Source organism: Thunnus thynnus, chromosome 15 (assembly GCF_963924715.1).
Source record: "Thunnus thynnus chromosome 15, fThuThy2.1, whole genome shotgun sequence".
Taxonomy (NCBI): domain Eukaryota; kingdom Metazoa; phylum Chordata; class Actinopteri; order Scombriformes; family Scombridae; genus Thunnus; species Thunnus thynnus.
Window position 1 is genome coordinate 19,078,714 of NC_089531.1, and position 19,884 is coordinate 19,098,597.

At 38.1% G+C, this 19,884-nt stretch overlaps 3 protein-coding genes and 1 pseudogene across 3 annotated transcripts; all 4 read left to right on the forward strand.

The window, feature by feature from the left end:
* Window positions 1–36: 36 nt before the first annotated feature.
* Window positions 37–2,898, forward strand: LOC137197775 (lactose-binding lectin l-2-like). Its single transcript, XM_067611185.1, has one exon. The coding sequence runs from the start codon at window positions 2,314–2,316 to the stop codon at window positions 2,797–2,799; it is 486 nt and encodes a 161-aa protein (XP_067467286.1). The 5' UTR covers window positions 37–2,313; the 3' UTR covers window positions 2,800–2,898.
* Window positions 2,899–4,923: 2,025 nt separating this feature from the next.
* Window positions 4,924–8,372, forward strand: LOC137197774 (lactose-binding lectin l-2-like). The gene has a single exon (XM_067611184.1). It carries the CDS (start codon window positions 5,976–5,978, stop codon window positions 6,462–6,464), a length of 489 nt encoding a protein of 162 aa, XP_067467285.1. The 5' UTR covers window positions 4,924–5,975; the 3' UTR covers window positions 6,465–8,372.
* Window positions 8,373–8,400: 28 nt separating this feature from the next.
* LOC137197779 (lactose-binding lectin l-2-like) lies at window positions 8,401–10,847 on the forward strand (annotated as a pseudogene).
* Window positions 10,848–11,040: 193 nt separating this feature from the next.
* On the forward strand, window positions 11,041–19,706 carry cdca7b (cell division cycle associated 7b). The gene is made up of 10 exons (XM_067611182.1): window positions 11,041–11,172; window positions 13,025–13,168; window positions 13,272–13,372; window positions 13,797–14,010; window positions 14,190–14,252; window positions 14,866–15,048; window positions 16,065–16,220; window positions 16,341–16,490; window positions 18,090–18,226; window positions 19,250–19,706. The coding sequence occupies exons 1-10, from the start codon at window positions 11,155–11,157 to the stop codon at window positions 19,269–19,271; spliced, it is 1,188 nt and encodes a 395-aa protein (XP_067467283.1). The 5' UTR covers window positions 11,041–11,154; the 3' UTR covers window positions 19,272–19,706.
* Window positions 19,707–19,884: the final 178 nt, after the last annotated feature.

Sequence of the window (19,884 nt, forward strand, 5' to 3'; positions counted from 1 at the left end):
AAGAACACTAAGATGTATGTATGTTCATGTGGATGTTTATGCAAACACAGCTCACAAACACCTGACAACAGTCAACTGAAAGCTGCTCTCATTTAACTGACATAGGGAGAAACCACATCTCTGCCCCTTAATCTGTTCTGAATATCACAAAATACTTTGAAGGGATCATTTTTTGGAAAAACATCAAACAGACCAGTGTGTCACATAGAATCTGGGTGAGTCAGTTACTGGGAGAAGACAAGAGGGTCAAACAAAAGGGGAAATAGAAAAAGCAGAGAATGCAACTTGTCTGCATGGTTTTACACCTCTGAATCACCAATAAATACATGATAAACTATGTTTAACACATTATCTGAGGGGTGGTTTAAAAAAAAAAAAGTATCTTGAAGTATCTTCCTAACTCTCCATAGACCTTATTAATACAGATTGTCATTTTAACGTTTGGGGTATATTTAAGAAAGGTGTAGCTTTTCCAGTACATATGTATATATTTTAAACTGCCACTCACGGCTGCTGCTACAGATACATTACCACACATAAGACCTGGGCTGATGCAGAGCTCCACTGTGTGTCAGAGAGGCCAACCTGGTGTCTATCCACAGTCTGGAACACAAAAAATATACAAATATACAATTTAAAGTGTATGAACAGAAGTTATTGCTCCAACTCTTACTTTCACCATTGTTGGATATTCATGTAGTCAACTCCTGTAATTCAATAAAAAAATCTTTGGGAGTCTGCAAATTTCAGTGTGCAGACAAACTCTCAATTTCTTTTATTTTCATGAATATTGAACATTCACACATGTAACTCCAATGATTGGTCAAAAGAAATATTCAGATAACTTTTTGATAGTCTCAAAATTGTCCTTTTTGTCCCAGTTTGACTATACAAAATGTATTATTTATAAAATTACAACAAAAAGCATTTACTTTTGACAATAATGGCGTAAAGACATTTCAATCCATAGATTTTTCTTCTTGCACATTTGTGTAGATTTAAATGATTGTTTTAGTTAAAGTGCTTTTACATGTGTATTCTAGATTTTCATACTCTTTGCTTGTTGATTAAATGAAGGAACATCACATGAATTTTATATTCTGATTCATCAATAATAGGGAGTTTTGTTACCTTTAAGCAGCCTCCTCCAGAGGCCAATAATTCTCTTTTTAACTGCAACACAAAGTATCTTCCCAACTCTCCATAGACCTTATTAATACAGATTGTCATTTTAACTTTTGAGGTATACTTAAGAAATGTGTAGCTTTTCCAGTATATATGTGTATATTTTAAACTGCCACTCTTCACATACACACAACATAACTGTTGGGCCGAACCTACCTAAAACATTTAATCTGACATTTACAAGTAAATCGAGAGTTTTACATTTAGTAACATGAGCAAACATATCTGTGGAGGTCTGCTTATACAGCTCCTCAATGGCAATTATAATGAGTCATTTTAATTCATTATGACACTGAGATATTTACAGCAATAGTGAATCTCTAAATTTTATCTATCTCATGAATCTTGCTAATTTCATCTTTTCTACAACCAAAAACTAAAACTTGAGTTATATAACTGTTGACCATCAACATCCATTTCTCACAGAAGTCACATGTGTTTTATTTCTTCACCTGCTGGTTTGCATAAATTCAAAGTGCTTGGCTGTCCCAGCTATTTATATTCTGTTTTAGATAAATATGGGAACAGCACAGGTGTAACAACTGTTATGATGCAATAACAAGTACACTACCTAAAATACACGTGAATATCTCTTTATGTATTCAAAACTCAATATTTACTCGGTTCTGATGGTAAAATCAAACTGTTGTGAGTTAGTTTATATTTGATCTATTTAACACAGGTAGCAGTCAGGGCTTAATACACTTTTTATATCTGTTCTAACTGAGGCTTTGGGCTTTTTCCCAAATCATTTTAGTGCCAAGAGCATCTTTACTTCATCACAAGGCAACATTCAAAGGTAAACAACACCAATTTGTTTTTACCTCACTTTATTGGGGTGGAAGGAGAATGAATGGATTAGACCTTATATATTATTTGAATAAGTTGTAGGTTTTGTGTGACATCTCCAGGTGTGCTGGTCTTTTTTGGCTCATGTTCAGATACTGTGTGGCGGTGTGCAACTGACAATGTTTGCCAAGTACACTTGGCCAATAATATTACACCAATAGTGCAGACACCCACTCCACAGCATATAAAAGAAAACAGACTGTTACTTGTCTCCTCCCGGATCTCCATCCCACTCACTGGTGCATATCAGCTCTTCTCCTGTGACACAGAGACACCATCATGCTCTTGTTCCTCTTCTTGTTTGGTCTGGCTCTGGCCACTGAGTCTCCTTCAGGTGACCGTGAAGTGAAGCTACAGCGCGGCGACTGTCCCATGTCTTGGTACAGCTTCAATGGCCGCTGCTACAAGTACATTGCCACACGTATGACCTGGGCTGATGCAGAGTTCCACTGTGTGTCAGAGAGTGCCAACCTGGTGTCTATCCACAGTCTGAGTGAAAACAATTTTGTCAAATCCCTGATCAAGAACTTTGACCCTGCTGTGGGACCCACCTGGATCGGACTCAGTGACATCCATAAAGAAGGAAGATGGATGTGGTCTGATGGATCCGCAGTCCACTTTGTCAATTGGGACAAAGGACAGCCAAACAATTCAGGAAATCAACACTGTGTGCACAATAACTTTGGCAGTCAGCTGAAATGGAATGACTTTCAGTGTGCTGAGACATACCCTTTTGTCTGTATATCTCACACAGTTTGTCCTTAGGATCTGAGATGGTTATGTCTGTTTCAACCAATGACTTTCCACCTGTTGCTCTGTTGAAATGCATTGGTTCTCAACAATAAATATATATTTGTGCAAGTTTATGTGTGTACAGAAAGTCATTTTGATCAAACCTTAATTTTTAAGAATGAAAAGGACACTAAGATGTATGTATGTTCATATGGATGTTTACGCAAACACAACTCACAAACACCTGACAACAGTCAACTGAAAGCTGCTCTCATTTAACTGACAAAGGGAGAAACCACATCTCTGCCCCTTAATCTGCTCTGAATGTCACAAAATACTCTGGTGAAGGGATCATTTCTCTGAAAACATAAAACAGACCAGTGTGTCACATAGAATCTGGGTGAGTCAGTTACTGGGAGAAGACGAGAGGGTCAAACAAAAGGGGGAATAGAAAAAGCAGAGAATGAAACTTGTCTGCATGGTTTTACACCTCTGAATCGCCAAAGAATACATGATTAACTATGTGGTTCAGACAAAAATGTGAAAAAAAAATATGAAGATACACCTTTCTAAAAATTTGTCTGTCTAACAATTTAATTTGGCTTAATAGGTATTGGGAATTAACTCAATCAGCGATGAGAGCAAAGTGCACATGATCCTACCCTGTAATTCTGATGCAGCTTGATCACACCCTGGACAACAGTATTACAAAGTTGAAATTATATAATTATATTCCCCTGACATGCTTCAATTAATCAAGCAATGTAATGTGTGAACAGCTGCCTCTGTCTCAACTCAGCTGATTCCAGCTGGCATGAGCTGTGACAAGAAGCACTCCATGCCATGTGCTGCGTTTGTGTGTGTGTGTGTGTGTGTATGTGAAAGGGAGGTAGGGTCACTGATGGTTGACACCTGGCAGCGATAAGGTTTGCTGATGCTGTTAACCCCTATCATTCTTTTACTCAGCAGGCTTCTGCCAACTAAACAACGGTGACGGATGATGGAGAAATGAGGGACACACATTTTTTAATGATGTGAATAATAAAAAAAACATTTTATTTATTCAGCTTCAGCTTTATTGTCTGTATATTGTTGTAACAAAGCTCTCACTATCGCAGGAATAAAATTCTGGTAGAGAAATTTTAAATACTTAAAAAAGCAATGATAAAAAAATGAAATATATTAACTCATCCCAAGTTCCCTAAACCCCCAAATCCCCTGGAAAAATGCAAAGGACATGACCTCTATATCTTCAAAAAGCCAGGTTTATTGAGGATATGGAGGTCCTCAGACATTTTGATTTGTCATTTGGGAAAAGCACAGATGTTACTGGTAATATTAATGATGGCTCTGTTCGATTCAAGTGTTCCAGTTAGCCATGACAGTGTGACAATGAGTTAGCATGCACACTACCAAGACCCTGAAACTGAGCCAGCTAAATGTCATTCAGTCATAATTTATTATGTCCCACCTGTAATATGTAAAAATGTCTGCAGTAAAAAAGATCTATGGTAGCTACGGCTTTGTTAAGTACAGACTGTTATATAACTGACATCTTGGTAAGCCTGTAGACTTTAAGAGTGCCAAGAGTGCCATTGAGGCCTATTCTTGTTTATTTTAAAAATGTTGTGTGAATTTAAGTCTTAATCAGGGGTGTCCACACTTAACACGTAAATAATGATCCCATGCAGATATTTATAGGCCACTAATGTGGGGGAAGTATGTACACAAGTTATTTTATCAACTCAAATTTTCTCTGACACTTGACAGTCACACAGATAACTTCCACTCATTGTGCAAAACAAAAACATATAATTAAGAGAACTAACAGTGAAATAACAGTTTTTTACTTGCTTGTTTGTGTAAGTTTAGATTATTAAAGTGTTTTTCAAAGTCTGCTCCACCACTTCATAGACTCTGTGTAGTAGATAAATTTGGTAACAGCTGTTTTGATCACACGAACACCGAGTACAAATACTCTGTGGGAGGGAGGTAAAGTGCAATAAAGTCATGTATGCAACACGTGTTCAACATCATTTCAACCTAAAGGTAAAATAACAATGAGTGAAATGTTCAGGGGAGAACCACAATTTTTCCCAAAGCATTTTAGTGGTAAAAGCATCTTTGGTTCTTTACAAGACAAAAGTTAAAGATGATCTCAAGGTGAAGGCTCACTTTGATACAGAAATTCATTGTTATGAGCAGTTTAGTGCTTGTCTGTGCAGTAAAACTCTCTTTCAAAGATAGACACTGATCCCTTTCTATCATCAACATTTTCCTTCAGATATTCACAGAAAAGAAACATTCTTCTGGAACTTCTTGGCAGGGCATGGAGAAAGGATAAAATCTTCATTTAGTCTGGCATATTAGAGGATAGCTTCACAATTTTTCAAGTTGGTCTTAAAACTCCAGTCAGGTGCCCATATGAACATTGAAACACTGTAATCATTCCTCCTGTTCATACTGACCATTAGAAGATCCTCCAAATGCCTTTTCAATGTAAGTGGACACAATTCAATGTCCTTGTTTTGTGAAAAAATATATTTCAGAGTTCATCTGAATTTAATGTGAGGCTTAAGTCATCCACACTAGTTAAATTAAATGGATATCTTCCAAAGTTAAAGTGTTTTAGTACAAAATTCCTCTTTGTTTCCCCAGACAGTCTTTCTCATTCTTCTGTTGAATGGCAGTGAGAGGATAGTAATAAAAAGAGGAACATTTGCAGTAAAAAGTTGATAACTTTGGAAGATATCCACTCGATTTTACTAATTTGAATATAAGCTTCTTATAACCTTCAAATACGTATTTGCACAAACTGAGGGCTGTCCATCACTTACATTGAAGCACATGAGGAATGACTCTTCTAACGGCCAGTATGAACAGGAGGAATGATTACAGCAAGAAAAAAAACACTTTTAATGTTCATATGTAAATATGAATATTATTTTAAGACAAAACTAACTAACTAATTATAGTGTTGATATGAAATCTCATGGTGAATTGATGGTCTTTTCTTGGGTTATGCTCAGCTTCTGTGTGTTACTGTGTGGGAGAAAATGTTTGGCAAGTGCTCTTGACCAATCATATAATGCCAGCAGTGCAGACACCCTCTCTAAAGCATTTAAAAGAGAACAGCCTTTCCCCTGTCTCTGCACGATTCTTGATCACACCTCACAGTGCAGATCAGCTCCAATCAAGAAATTACCAACATGCTCTTGTTCCTCTTCTTGTTTGGTCTTGGTCTGGGTGCCGAGTCTCCTTCAGGTGACCATGAAATGAAGCTACAGCGTGGGAACTGTCCCATGTTCTGGTACAGCTTCCAGGGCCGCTGCTACAAGTATGTCTCCACACATATGACCTGGGCTGATGCAGAGCTCCACTGTGTGTCAGAGAAGGCCAACCTGGTGTCTATCCACAGTCTGGAAGAACAGAATTTTGTCACATCCCTGATCAAGAACTTTGACCATACTAAGGAACCCACCTGGATTGGACTCAGTGATGTCCACAAAGAAGACAGATGGATGTGGTCTGATGGATGTGCAGTTAACTTTGACTTTTGGTTTCCAGGAGAGCCAAACAATAATAATAGAATTGAAGACTGTGTTCACAACAACCATGGTACTGATCTGAAATGGAATGATGCCAAATGTTATTACACCTATCCGTCTGTTTGTGCTTCTCGCATAGTCTGTCCTTAGCAACTGACATGGTTGCTATGGGCAACCTGGTGAATTTCCTCTTGTTCTTGTTCTGTTAAAATGCAATGGGCCTCAACAAAAAAAGTTACAAATGTTCATGAAGAAAAGTCATTTATCTAACCTTCATTTTCACCAGTGTTGGACATTCATAATGACAGATAAGACTTGGGCTGATGCAGAGCTCCACTGTGTGTCAGAGAGGCCAATCTGGTGTCTATCCACAGTCTGGAACACAAAAAATAAACATATACGATTTTACGTGTGTGTACAGAAGTTATTTCTCTAACTCTTACTTTCACCATTGTTGGATGTTCACATGTTCGACTCCAGTGGTACAATAAAAAAATCTGTGTGAGTTTGCAAATTTCAGTTTGCGGACAAACTCTCAATTTCTTTTATTTTCATGAATATTGAACATTCACACATGTAACTCCAGTGAATGGTCGAAAGGAATATTCACACAACTTTTTGATTTATGGAATAAAGACATTTCAATCCACAGATTTTTCCTCTTGCAAGTTTGTGTAGATTTAAATGATTGTTGTAGTTAAAGTGCTTTTAAATGTCTGTTCTAGATTTTCATACTCTTTGCTTGTTGATGAAATGAAGGAACATCACATGAATTTTATATTCTGATTCATCAATAATAGGGAGTTTTGTTACCTTTAAGCAGCCTCCTCCAGAGGACAGTAATTCTCTTTTTAACTGCAACACAAAGTATCTTCCCAACTCTCCATAGACCTTATTAATACAGATTGTCATTTTAACTTTTGGGGTATACTTAAGTAATGTGTAGCTTATCCAGTATATATGTGTATATTTTAAACTGCCACTCTTCACATACACTCAACATAACTGTAGGGCGTAACCTAAAACATTTAATCTGACATCTACAAGTAAATCGAGAGTTTTACATTTACTAACATGAGCAAACATATCTGTGGAGGTCTGCTTATACAGCTCCTCAATGGCAATTACACTGAGCCATTTTAATTCATTATGACACTGAGATATTTAAAGCAATATAAAAACTTAAATTTTCTCCATTTCATTTTGCTAATATCAACTTTTCTACAACTGAAAACTAAAACTTGAGTTATATAACTGTTGGCCATCAACGTCCATTTCTCACATAAGCCACGTGTTTTATTTCTTCACCTGCTGGTTTGCGTAAATTCAAAGTGATTGGCTGTCCCAGATATTTATATTCTGTATCAGATAAATATGGGAACAGCACAGGTGTAACAGCTCTTATGATGTAATCACAAGTACACTACCTAAAATACATGTAAATATCTTTTTATGTATTCAAAACTCAATATTTACTCGGTTCTGAAGGTAAAATCACACTGTTGTGAGTTAGTTTATATTAGATCTCTGAGGTTTTTCCCAAATCATTTTAGTGCCAAGAGCATCTTTACTTCATCACAAGGCAAAATTCAAAGGTGAACACTTTAGTGTTATGATCAGCTAAGTCCTTGTCGAGCATTAAAAACTCAAAAAATAGATAAATAGAATAAATAAAAAATAAAAATTCTTCTTGGCACTTTTTGGTAGTGCAATGAGAAAAGATATATTCATTCCTTAACTTAGTTTTGTTTTAAACAACACCAATCTGTTTTTACCTCACAGGGTCTTTATTGGGATGGAAGGAGAATGAATGGATTAGACCTTATATATTATTTGAATAAGTTGTAGGTTATATGTGACATCTCCAGGTGTGCTGGTCTTTTTTTGGCTTATTTTCAGATACTGTGTGGCGGTGTGCAACTGAATATGTTTGTCAAGTACACTTGGCCAATACTATTACAACAACAGTGCAGACACCCACTCCACAGCATATAAAAGAAAACAGACTGTCACTTGTCTCCTCCAGGATCTCCATCCCACTCACTGGTGCATATCAGCTCTGCTCCTGTGACACAGAGACACTGTCATGCTCTTGTTCCTCTTCTTGTTTGGTCTGGCTCTGGTCACCATGTCTCCTTCAGGTGACCTTGAAGTGAAGCTACAGCAGGGCGACTGTCCCATGTCTTAGTACAGCTTCAACGGCCGCTGCTACAAGTACATTGCCACACGTATGACCTGGGCTGATGCAGAGTTCCACTGTGTGTCAGAGAGTGCCAACCTGGTGTCTATCCACAGTCTGAGTGAAAACAATTTTGTCAAATCCCTGATCAAGAACTTTGACCCCGCTGTGGAACCCACCTGGATCGGACTCAGTGACATCCACAAAGAAGGAAGATGGATGTGGTCTGATGGATCCTCAGTCCACTTTGTCAATTGGGACAAAGACCAGCCAAACAATTCAGGAAACTGTGTGCACAACAACTTGGGCAGTCAGCTGAAATGGAATGACACTCCTTGTTCTGAGACATTCCCTTTTGTATCTCGCACAGTTTGTCCTTAGGATCTGAGATGGTTATGTCCAATTCAACCAATGACTTTCCACCTGTTGCTCTGTTGAAATGCATTGGTTCTCAACAATAAAGATATATTTCTGCAAGTTTATGTGTACAGAAAGTCATTTTTATCAAGCCTTCATTTTTATAAATGAAAAGGACACTAAGATGTATGTATGTATGTATGTAGGTTCATATGGATGTTTATGCAAACACAACTCACAAACACCTGACAACAGGCATGAAACTTGTCTGTGTGATTTTATACCTCTGAATACCTCCAATAAATACATGATAAACCTATGATTAACACATTATCTGAGGGGTTGGTTAGATAAAAAGGTAAAAAAAAATATGGATACACCTTTCTAAAAAGATTGCTGTCTAACAATTTCATTTGGCTTAAGAGATATTGGGAATTCAATGAATCAGTGATGAGAGCAAAGTGCACATGATCCTTCCCTGTAATTCTGATACAGCTTGATCACACCCTGGACAACAGTTTTACAAAGTTGATATTGTATTCCCCTGAAATGCTTCACTTAATTGAGCAATGTAATGTGTGAACAGCTGCCTCTGTCTTAACTCGGATGATTCCAGCTGGCATGAGCTGTGACAAGAAACACTCCATGCTATGTGCTGTGTGAATCCCCAAATCCCCTGAAAAAAAATGCCGGGGACATGACCTCCATATCCTCAATAAGCCAGCTCTAGTGAGGATATGGAGGTCTTCAGACATTTTGATTTGTCATATAGGAAAAGCACAATTGTTACTAAAAACATTAACAATGGTTCTGATCCATGCCATGACAGTGTGACAGTGAGTTAGTATGCACACTACCAAGACCCTGAAACTGAAGCAGCTAAATGTAATTCAGCCATCATTTATTATGTCACACCTGTGACATGTAAAAATATCTTCAGTAAAAAAGATCTATGGTAGCTACGGCCTTGTTAAGTATAGGCTGTTATATAAGTGACATCTTGGTAGGCCTGTAAGCTGCAGACTGTAGGCCTGACTCTAGACTGTAGGTCTCGATGGCACTGAGTGCCATCAAGGCCTATTCTTGTTCATTTTAAAAATACTGTGGGAATGAAGGTCTTAATCAGGGGTGCCCATACTTAACGTGTAAATAATGATCCCATGCAGATCTTTATAGGCCACTAATGTTGGGGAAGTCTTGTCGTGATGAAACTGTGAATTTTGTTTTTGCACTAGCGTTGAATGCAAATTTCAAATACAATTGTCAACACATGTTGAAAAAACAGAGAGTACATCCATCCAAAAATAATTTGGTATGTTTTACTTTATGGGTCCGTAATTAATTTCCTAGAATTTTGAAATTATTGTGTAGTTTGGTACTAATTATTGGGGTAATATGTAGCCTATACTCATATAAATAAAAGCTCAATTAAAGCACAAGTAAATATTGCATTAGCATTTCTTGCAACTGAGTAGCCTTACTGGAAATGTACCAATTGAACACTGCTACTATTATTAGGCTATATCTATAATCATCATTATCATCATCATTATCATCATCAATTTTATTGACAGATTCAGAGTCCATTAGAATAACCACCAAAGTTGTTCTTTTATTATATTATTCAGAAAACAACAGTTTTAAAAGAAAGCATTATAAATAATGTATAGATAATGACAAAATAATAAAGTGAATAATTTTGTTGGATACTCCTTTGCCTGACATGAGTTATTCCTGCTGTTGAAGCAACAGTTTGAGAACTAATTTCTTAAATTTCACCTGCAGAAATCCCTAAGGAATCTTATGCCTGAAAGTCTGCTTAAAATGTTGATACTGTTAATTCTCCTTAATACAATCATGGCACTGATAATCAAGGGCATTGGTACAGCATACAAGACAAACATGATGCTGGCAGCCTTTCTGTCTGGACTGGATAGCCACGCCCACATACCCTTTTCGCGCGAAAGAACGGACTGCACCATTATGAGTGTGGGGAGGGGAGACCCAGAAGAGAGACCACTCCTAAACACAAAGAAAAACACCTTCACCAAAACAATGTAAATGAGCGTAGGCTTTCATATAAATATTGACTTCATAAAATCGTAAATCGACTCTCAAAATTAAAATTAGTGGAATAACCACAAGTGTAGCCATAAGCCCAGCAGCGACAACACCCCTATTTTTTGCAATCATCGGACTTCTGTAGCGGCTAATTTTTAAATCCACCTCCACTCATTTGGGTTTTCATTTTACACGACAAAACTTTCCGTTGGACGGAGATTTTGCAGTAAAACGGATATAAAAATGACACTCAGATCAAAGGTAAGCGACAGAGCATTGTCTTCAAATGTAGCTCTCTTTCCCTCGTCGGGTTTTTTAAAATGGAAAAAAACACAATGAGTCAAAACGAGCACTATTGTTAACAGCTAACGTTGTTGGCTTGGCCGACCTGAATCTGCTCAGTTGTAGAGATACGTTGTAATAACTTTTTAACGGCATAAGCGACTGTACTAGCTGTAATTAATTAAGTTCGGTAACCTACACATCCTGTCATAATGTTATATACCGAACACTATTTTCATAACTTGTCATCTGTCTTTGTTTTGAACTGGATAACAGTTAGCTAGCTTACACGTGATCGGCTTCACGTTAATGTTCAGGTGACCGTTTACATTTTGGATAAATGTCTGAACTGTCAGCTAATGCCCAATGTGAAAGGAGTGTGGTGGCCTCAGTGTTTTGTCAAAGGAGCTGGAGAGGTGGGCCCAACCTATGTCGCCCTATCTCCGGGGAGGTCAGAGGTCAACATTCCTGAGGCTGGAGAAAAGGGTTCAGCTGATATCAGCAAGTTGGACCTGAGACATCAATCAATGCATGGATCAGACTAGGGCTGCAACGATTATTTTCACTATCGATTAGTCATTGGGTCTATAATAGCTCAGAAAATGGTGAACAATTTCGATCAGCCAAAGATGCAACCTAAATGTTTTCTTTTGTGTCAATTAACAGTCCACCAACCCAAAGATATGATATTACTGTCATTGAGGTCTAACTTCACGTTAAAGGAGCCAGAAAATATTCACAAATACAAAGTTGGAACCAGATCATTTTTTGCATTTAAAAAAAAAAAAAAGTCAAGTCATATTTATTTATAAAGCACATTTAAATCAACAAAAGTGGACCAACGTGCAGTACAATCGAAATAGCAAAAACCATAAAACAACACAATAAAACACAAAGACCAGTTTAGACAAAAAGACAATAAAATAATAAAGCAATAAGACCATAATAAAAGAAAGTCAACCCTCATACTGACTCAAAAGCCAAGGAATAAAGATGTGTTGTAACATGGGATTTTAAAACAGGAAGTATAGGGGCCAGCCTTACATGCAGAGGCAACTCCTTCCAGAGTTTGAGGGCTACAACTGCAAAGGCACGATCTCGCCTGTGCTTCAACCTTGATCTTGGGACAAGCAACTGACTAGTTGCTTGTCCCAAGATTGACCCTTGATTGACCCTGATGGGATGTGTGGTTGTAAATGATCAGAGAGATAGGTTGGAGCTAGCCCATTTAATGTTTTGTAATTACATGTTTTTATGGCCAATCCTGGTTTGTTTTTGCCCTCTGCATCCCCCCAAAAACAAAAACAATTGGTTGATTTTTGCAGTTGCTGTTACTATTTTCACACATGCATTTGGCTCTGTGGGACCCCAAACAATATGGAAGTGTCAGTTAAATGTCACTTTTTCTACTTCACTTTTTCCTTAGTCTAATCGCCCTGCCCCCAAGAAGTTGCGCAGACCTGAAGCAATAAGGATTGCCTTATATTTGATTTGGTACCTATCCAGGTAAACTCAAGACAGGCGGTCTCAAACAAAGCTGAACTAAATTCATTGTTTCCACAGCTTTCACTTCCTTACCAAGGATGTTCACTGATGGAATGGTGCTCCCTCTGGTGTAGAGTGTGGAAATTGAAATGGTCCAGTGTCTTTTTTTTTTTTTTTGTTATAGTAGCCCTTGTGTGATCTGACCAATGAATGGCCTTGAAAGTGCAGCTCTACTCTGGAGATTTTCTTGTAATTTACACATTCCTAGGAAAATATTTATCAGCTGAATTCAGATTTCTAGTTCTGGGTTGTGATGATAACATTTGACCACAATGTCTGCCTGCAGGCTCCATGTTTCAAGTCCAAGTTTATAACTGCTGAGCTGGCTCATCTGTTCAGCCAGTCAGACAGTGAAGAGGAGTTTGAAGGTTTCAGCGATGGTGAGGAGGAAGAGGACAGGGGATGCTTTAACAAGAGGCTGAAGACCAAGGTATGAAAAATTCAATATTGGCTGTATTGTTGGATGCCAATGCGGTGCAATAATGCAGCTGAAGCTCCAGCCTGCATGCTTTTTTTTCTCTGTTCTTCTCCAGATGGTGGAGTCAGAAGAGGATAGCGATGTGGACACAGGCTTCTATTCCGATGGCGAGGAGGCCCCCCCGCAAAAGAGAAGGAGTCTTTTAGTAGCCCTGAGGTGCATTAGAAAACATATAAACAATATTTTGCCAGCTTTATTGAAATTAACGATGATAACATCTGATCAGTTGTGTCTCTGCATGTTCAAACACCTGGACTTGTGTACAAGTCTGCTCCGTATGTTGCAATACAATTATGCATAAATATAATCCCAGTTTGAGCAGCACTTAGCATTTATGCCAGGATACTGTTTAGGTCTGTTAACATAGAGAAAGCAGTGTTAGGTTACACTAACATTTGTGATAAAAAAAAAAAAAAAAAAAGGTTAATTGGGCATAGATTCAGCTTATTGCTTTGTGCCAGTGTATTTGCCCAGTTATAGAAGGACCTTAGTAAACACATGACAATTTCATGACAATTGTGTTAATAGTGTTGATTCTCCAATGATTGAACAATGATCTTATTTCAATCTTGCTCCTCAGGTTTCCCATCAAAAGACTGTCTACCCCCAAACAGGAACCACAAAAGAAAAATGTCAAAAAGCCAGTCAAAGAAACCCCTCCTTCACAGAGAACCAGGCAGAGGATGAAGCAGCAGGATGAGGAAGAAGAGGAGGAGCAGGAGGAAAACAAAGAGGATGTCCTGTCTCAGAGCCTAAGGAAACGAGACAAGAACATCCAGGAAAACAAGGCCATGGTAATGAACCCTAACAACCTGTGGTGTGGTGCTAAATACACTTTCTTTGAGCTGCACTGACAATCTGAGCTCACTCTCTCAGTTCCATGTCCATAACAATATGAATCTAAAGTTTACATCTACATCATTCAGTCCCTCCCTTGTCGATGTCATTAGTCTCCTCTGTTGTTGTCTTTCAGCTGGCTAAGCTGTTTGCTGATCTGAGCACCATGGCTGACCTGACTCTGCCCACCACTCCTCAAGTGAGTACACACACAAGACCGGTTTCTCGTTAACATATAACATGCAATATTAAACATGTCCTCAGGCAGGAGATTAGCCATTCATTTACCGGTGATGAATAACTTTGTTGTAGTTGTTTACCAAATACTTTTATTCTGTTTCATTTTGGTTACTTAATCAAGCTGTTTTGTTTACACTAATCATTCTGGTTATGGTGCAGACTATGTTTCTTCTTTTTACTCAGCAGCAACTTAACAACTATGTTCAGGCATGTCTGTGATCAAGGAGAGCTAAATGTATGACTTGAATTGTTAGAAGTTGCAGGTATTAACTTAATGGGTCATTAGTATTCTTGTAAGTGTTATACTAACAAATATTTACCTTTTCATGTGTTCAAGTGTTGATAAGACCCATGTTAAAAACTGGTTGAGAAGAGGGCTGTGGATGCAGGTCAGATAACCTTTTTTGAGTTCCAGTCTGATATATTTTGCTACCGTAACTGGTTGGTACAAAGTACACTTAATTAAATAAACTGATTAAACAGATTGATCAGATTGTGTGTTTTCTACAGAGACTTTTTTCTTTCTTTTTTTTTTTTTACTGTTCTTATCTGTCTTCATCTTATCTATGCAGAAGAAGAAGCGCATTTCAGAGAAAGCAACCGCACGGAAACGCAAATTTGAACCAGAGAGGGGTTCAGAGAGGAGGAACCCGTCCCGTAAGGCCCGCCCTCCAGAGAACTTTGCAGTGGAGGAAAAGAGCGAGCCAATCACCCACAGAAGCCCCAGGACTGTAGACATCAGGAGACTGGTGGAGGTACGCTGTGCAACACATGTGCATACGCTTTAAGCGGTGTGCTGCCACGCAGTACTATACAGCTCTCATGTATATATAATGCAATGAAGTTTATACTGTAGGAAAGGGGAACTTGCTTGATATAAGAGGTTATTGTCGAGAATTTCTTCATGATGTATCAACTATGCTGTTAATAGAATATACACTGCAGTACCAGGGTAGTGCTTTGATAGTATATTGATAAATTGTCAATCAAATGTTCACATTTGGTGTTTTTATGTTTCTGAATCATATCCGATTTTATCTTACACACATTGACAATGATTTTCTTTTCATCCAGATGTTGTATTTTGTGAGAACTTGAAAAGAGGCTAAAAATCAATATTTTATCTTAACAATGGATCACATGACTACTTGGTTGTGAAATGGGATTGCTTGTAATGACGAATAAGAGATTTATCACCCGACTGCTGTTCCCATCAGCTACACAGAGCTTTTCAGCATCTTTCAGATAATTGTTTTGGTTTTACGGCCCACAACTTTACTGTTTTGGTTCACTTTCAGCGCTCTCATCATTATTTTTCCCAGCAGCAGCAGCAGGCAGCACTAAAAGCTCTAAAATCCACTGTACACTATCTGATGACTCCAAATTCTCGCATATGTTGCTCCGTACCTGCTGGATAGGCAACTGTTTGCTAACAAGTTCACCATGTCACCTTTTATAAGATGATAATATGTCAATGTTGAGTTTATATCTTGTTTTTGCTGCCCCCAAGTGGCCAAAAAAATCTCTTGTAGCAGGTTTAACATCTGTAGTGAAGAAGTTTGTTTACTCAAAATACACAATTTCAGTCACCAGATAAGATATCAAATCAACTTTCTACAAATTAATCTCAATAAACAAATTCTACTCAGGAAGAAAGCACAATTATAGTTTTATGTATAAAACTTTGTATTAAAAATATATTGGCTACATAGCAATGTCCTGTTAATGCTTTCTCAGTTGTACCTAAAGTCTGTCTGATGTGATTGGACAGGTGGACGAGGAACATGTTGGTGACAAGCGGAAAAAGAGGAGGAGCCGTAGTTCCAGGAGGAGCCAGTATGAAGTGAGATCAGTCGACGAGATCACCAAAGAAGATCTGGACAACATAGCGTACCGCAGCAAAGACAAGATCTGGGACAAAGAGAATGTGAGTCACAACAGGCCTTGGTCCATTCAATGTTGTCAGTACTATAATATATAATCAGGTTTGCTGGGGGTAGCGCTTTTCTTCACTGAGTGTGTGTGTTTGTGTGTGTTTTTCTTTCAGGGAAGCTCGTGTCACCAGTGCAGACAGAAAACTCTGGACACCAAGACAGTGTGTCGCAGCGGTTTCTGTGTGGGGGGCAAAGGTCAGTTCTGTGGACCGTGCCTGAAGAACCGCTACGGAGAGGATGTACGCACAGTGCTGCTTGACCCGGTCAGTACTAATACACACGTGTTCAACATTTAATTTTCTGTTTCTCTCACTGTGGGTTGGTCAGGTGAATACGGGGACTGAAAAGACACCAGAAAAGAAAGAAAAACAGTTTGTCAAACCTGAATATTGCAAGTAACTGTTAGAAACAAATTAAAAAGACATTTAGTTTATCTTCATTTATTCATTTATTTTTGGAACTTGTCACTTCATACAAAAAGCCACAGCGCTACAGAATGGACAATTAAAAGCAAATAATATCTAACGGGAAAAGTAAGAATTCTTCATTCAGAATGGGGGTCAAAGGGGGTCAAAGACAATATTAACAAACTTCAAAGTTTTAATGAAAGCCTCAGTAAGTTGTCTTTTTTGCAAGTGCATACAACATTTAGATTGTTTTTCTGCTTTATTTTATAACTGACACGAGAGACACAAGATAATTTTCCTCAAAAATGTGTACTCATCTTGATTTCACACAACAAAATAATACTGGAATGTGTGGAGTGCTTTTTGTTATTTGCTCACTTTACAAACACAAGACTGGAAAGGAAAAATATGACTTGTTTATAACAAGACTTACTTTCTACAGTCTGTTTAGCAAGTATACCAACTTAGTTTAGCGCGTTAGTATGGCAACATTTGCACTAGCACTAAACACAAAGTACAACTGGGGCTGATTTTGCCATTAGTTTGGTTGGTATTTAGTTAAAAAGTATTGGACAAACAGAAATGTTGACCTGATTTTGGTCATATACAGATGAAATGTTAGGGGATGAATGTAAAATGCATTCTTTGGGGACAAGTGTTTTTACCAAATTTCACAGGATCCATCTAATAGTTCTTGAGTTCCAACAAAAAAAACAATATTTCAACCTCAAGATGGCACTAGAGGAAACCCGAAGGGCTCAACAAAGCCATTCGGCTTCATCCTGAGGGGGACATGAATGTCCAGTAGCTGTCCAGACATTTCACTCTGAACCCAAAATGTCAACCTCATGGTGGCACTAGAGTAAAAGTCAGGGGATTACCAAAGTCATTGGAATACATTGTCTGGAAACTAATATGGTGAGAATCCATCAACTAGACTGAATAAATGAAAACTATGACTTACTGTTTACATTGTAGGAAAAGATCACTGAAGTGATTAGAATTGATCCTCAAGGGAACTTGAAAATCTGTAGCAAATTTCATGGCAATCCATCTGATAGTTTGAACAACATTTTTCACTATGAACCACACAAGTCAACCATGTTGGTGCTAGAGGAGCAGCCAGGGATCACCAGGGACTGAGATATTTCAGTCTGAACCAAAGAGGTGGACTGACAGTGTCTTCTCTTACCCCATGCTGCTAGCATGGTGAAAAAGACAGTTAGTAAGAGTTAAATATAAATACATACTTTGTTATGCTGATACAGCCTGATATGTGTGTGTCAGGGAGGAAAAACATGATTTGAACTGTAATTGTGATTTGGTGAATATTTCTAGGTTCTGGTGTTTTGGGGGGGGGGGAATAAACAGAACACAATAGTCAACAGAAATGATAAGAACCAACATATCTGAACGCACAAAGAAACTGGATTCATTTGTGTGTTTTCTTTGCAGACATGGTCATGTCCCATCTGCCGAGACATGTGTAACTGCAGTCTGTGTCGAAAAAAGGAGGGCCGTTGTGCTACCGGCATCTTGGTGGGATTGGCCCGCTACAACGGCCATGACAATGTTCACGAGTATCTGGAGAGGTAATGTCACCCCCTTTTCCCTGTACGGGTTAATGCCACACATATGCACACTCACGTTGTTGGAAAATGTGTTTAATTAAGTATGGAATTAGGAGAATTTCCAATAATTAGTTTTGATAACTCTTAACAGACTCTTTCTTGCACTAGGAGAACAGGGTTCAGCCTGCTGTAGTTACACTCTAGAGATGATCATGTGTTGGAGTGATGGACTGATTAGTGAGAAGTTTTCCATTTCTAAAACAAAAGGCCCTTATCTGGATACTTAAATCTTTGAAGCTCAGTGTCTGAAGAGTAGTGCCGAAACAATTAGTTGATCGACAAATCAGAAAATGAATTTTCAATTTAACCAAAAATGAATCAGTTAAGTAATTTATCAAGCAAAAATGCCAAATATGTGCATGTTCCAGTTTCTCAAGTGAGAGGATTTTCTGCTTTTCTCTTTTTTATATAAATGTAAATTGATTATCTTTAAGTTTTGGACAGTCATCTTGGACAAAACGAGCAATTTTAAACCCGTGTGTAGACCACAAGCGTATCAGACGTGTTTTTTACTCGCACGTCTCATGCAACAGATACTTTCATTTTAATCTATGCAGCTGTCTGAACCGGCTCCATGCAGGCAAGCGACCAAGCTGCGTTTCAGCTTCAAGTCTGTTTTCTTCTGTTTTATGCACATAACTACAGTCATTGTGTATTGGACTCTGAACACTTCCAAAACGTGTGTGACCTATGTTCAACACTGTACCTGAACACCTCCTGTGTAGACACACAGACAGAGCACTCGCTGCTGCTGCTGCTGCTAAACATGCCGCTCATACTACGCTTGCAGTCTAGACACTGGGTAAGACGTTAGCTCGGACTTTGGGAAATAGTGATGTGCATTTTTTACTATTCTCTTACATTTTATAGAAAAAAAGAGTTTTTCAATTCGTCAGAAAAATATGAACAGATTAATTGATAATGAAGATGATAATTAGGTTCAACCCTACTGAGAACTTATGCATTGTTTTTTCTTCATGGCAGCATTCAGAAGGAGCTGCAGTGAGAGTCCAGAGAGGAGAACCTACTCATACAGCTGGTACCTGGGGCAGGCTTTTGTGCTGCACAGTACTGTAGAACTCATTTTAATGCACATTCTTAGGTTTAGAGCAACCTTTTATCTAACTAGAGGAACTTTTCTTTTTTTCATGTCACCTTAAGCACATACACTGTTAATATGTTTTATATATCCTGATTTTAATTCTGCATAAGATGCAGAGATGTTCTTTATTGTTATAAGGCCGGTGCTTAATTTTGAGTTGTATATTTTCTTTGGCATATTTTAACTTTTGGTGTTCATTAGAACAAATCTAAGTGGTTATTTTCTGTGTTACGGATGCAAAACAAACCTTGTATACCAACTACTTTTCTAGAACTTAGTAACTTCACGGCATTCCTGTCAGTCCACTGTAAATTCTAATAAAGAATGTCAGTATCTAAATTGTTTGCCATGTTTTTTTATATGTTCATGCAGTCTTTCATCTGTTTGATGCTTGTTTCAGCTTTTTACAGGTGTCCGCAGTGCACTACAGTGTCTTTTAAGGAGGAAAATCATTGTACATTCAGAGCATCAATGTTGGCTGAAGGGGTGCTGCGGGCGAGGCTGAGTAGGAGTGTGT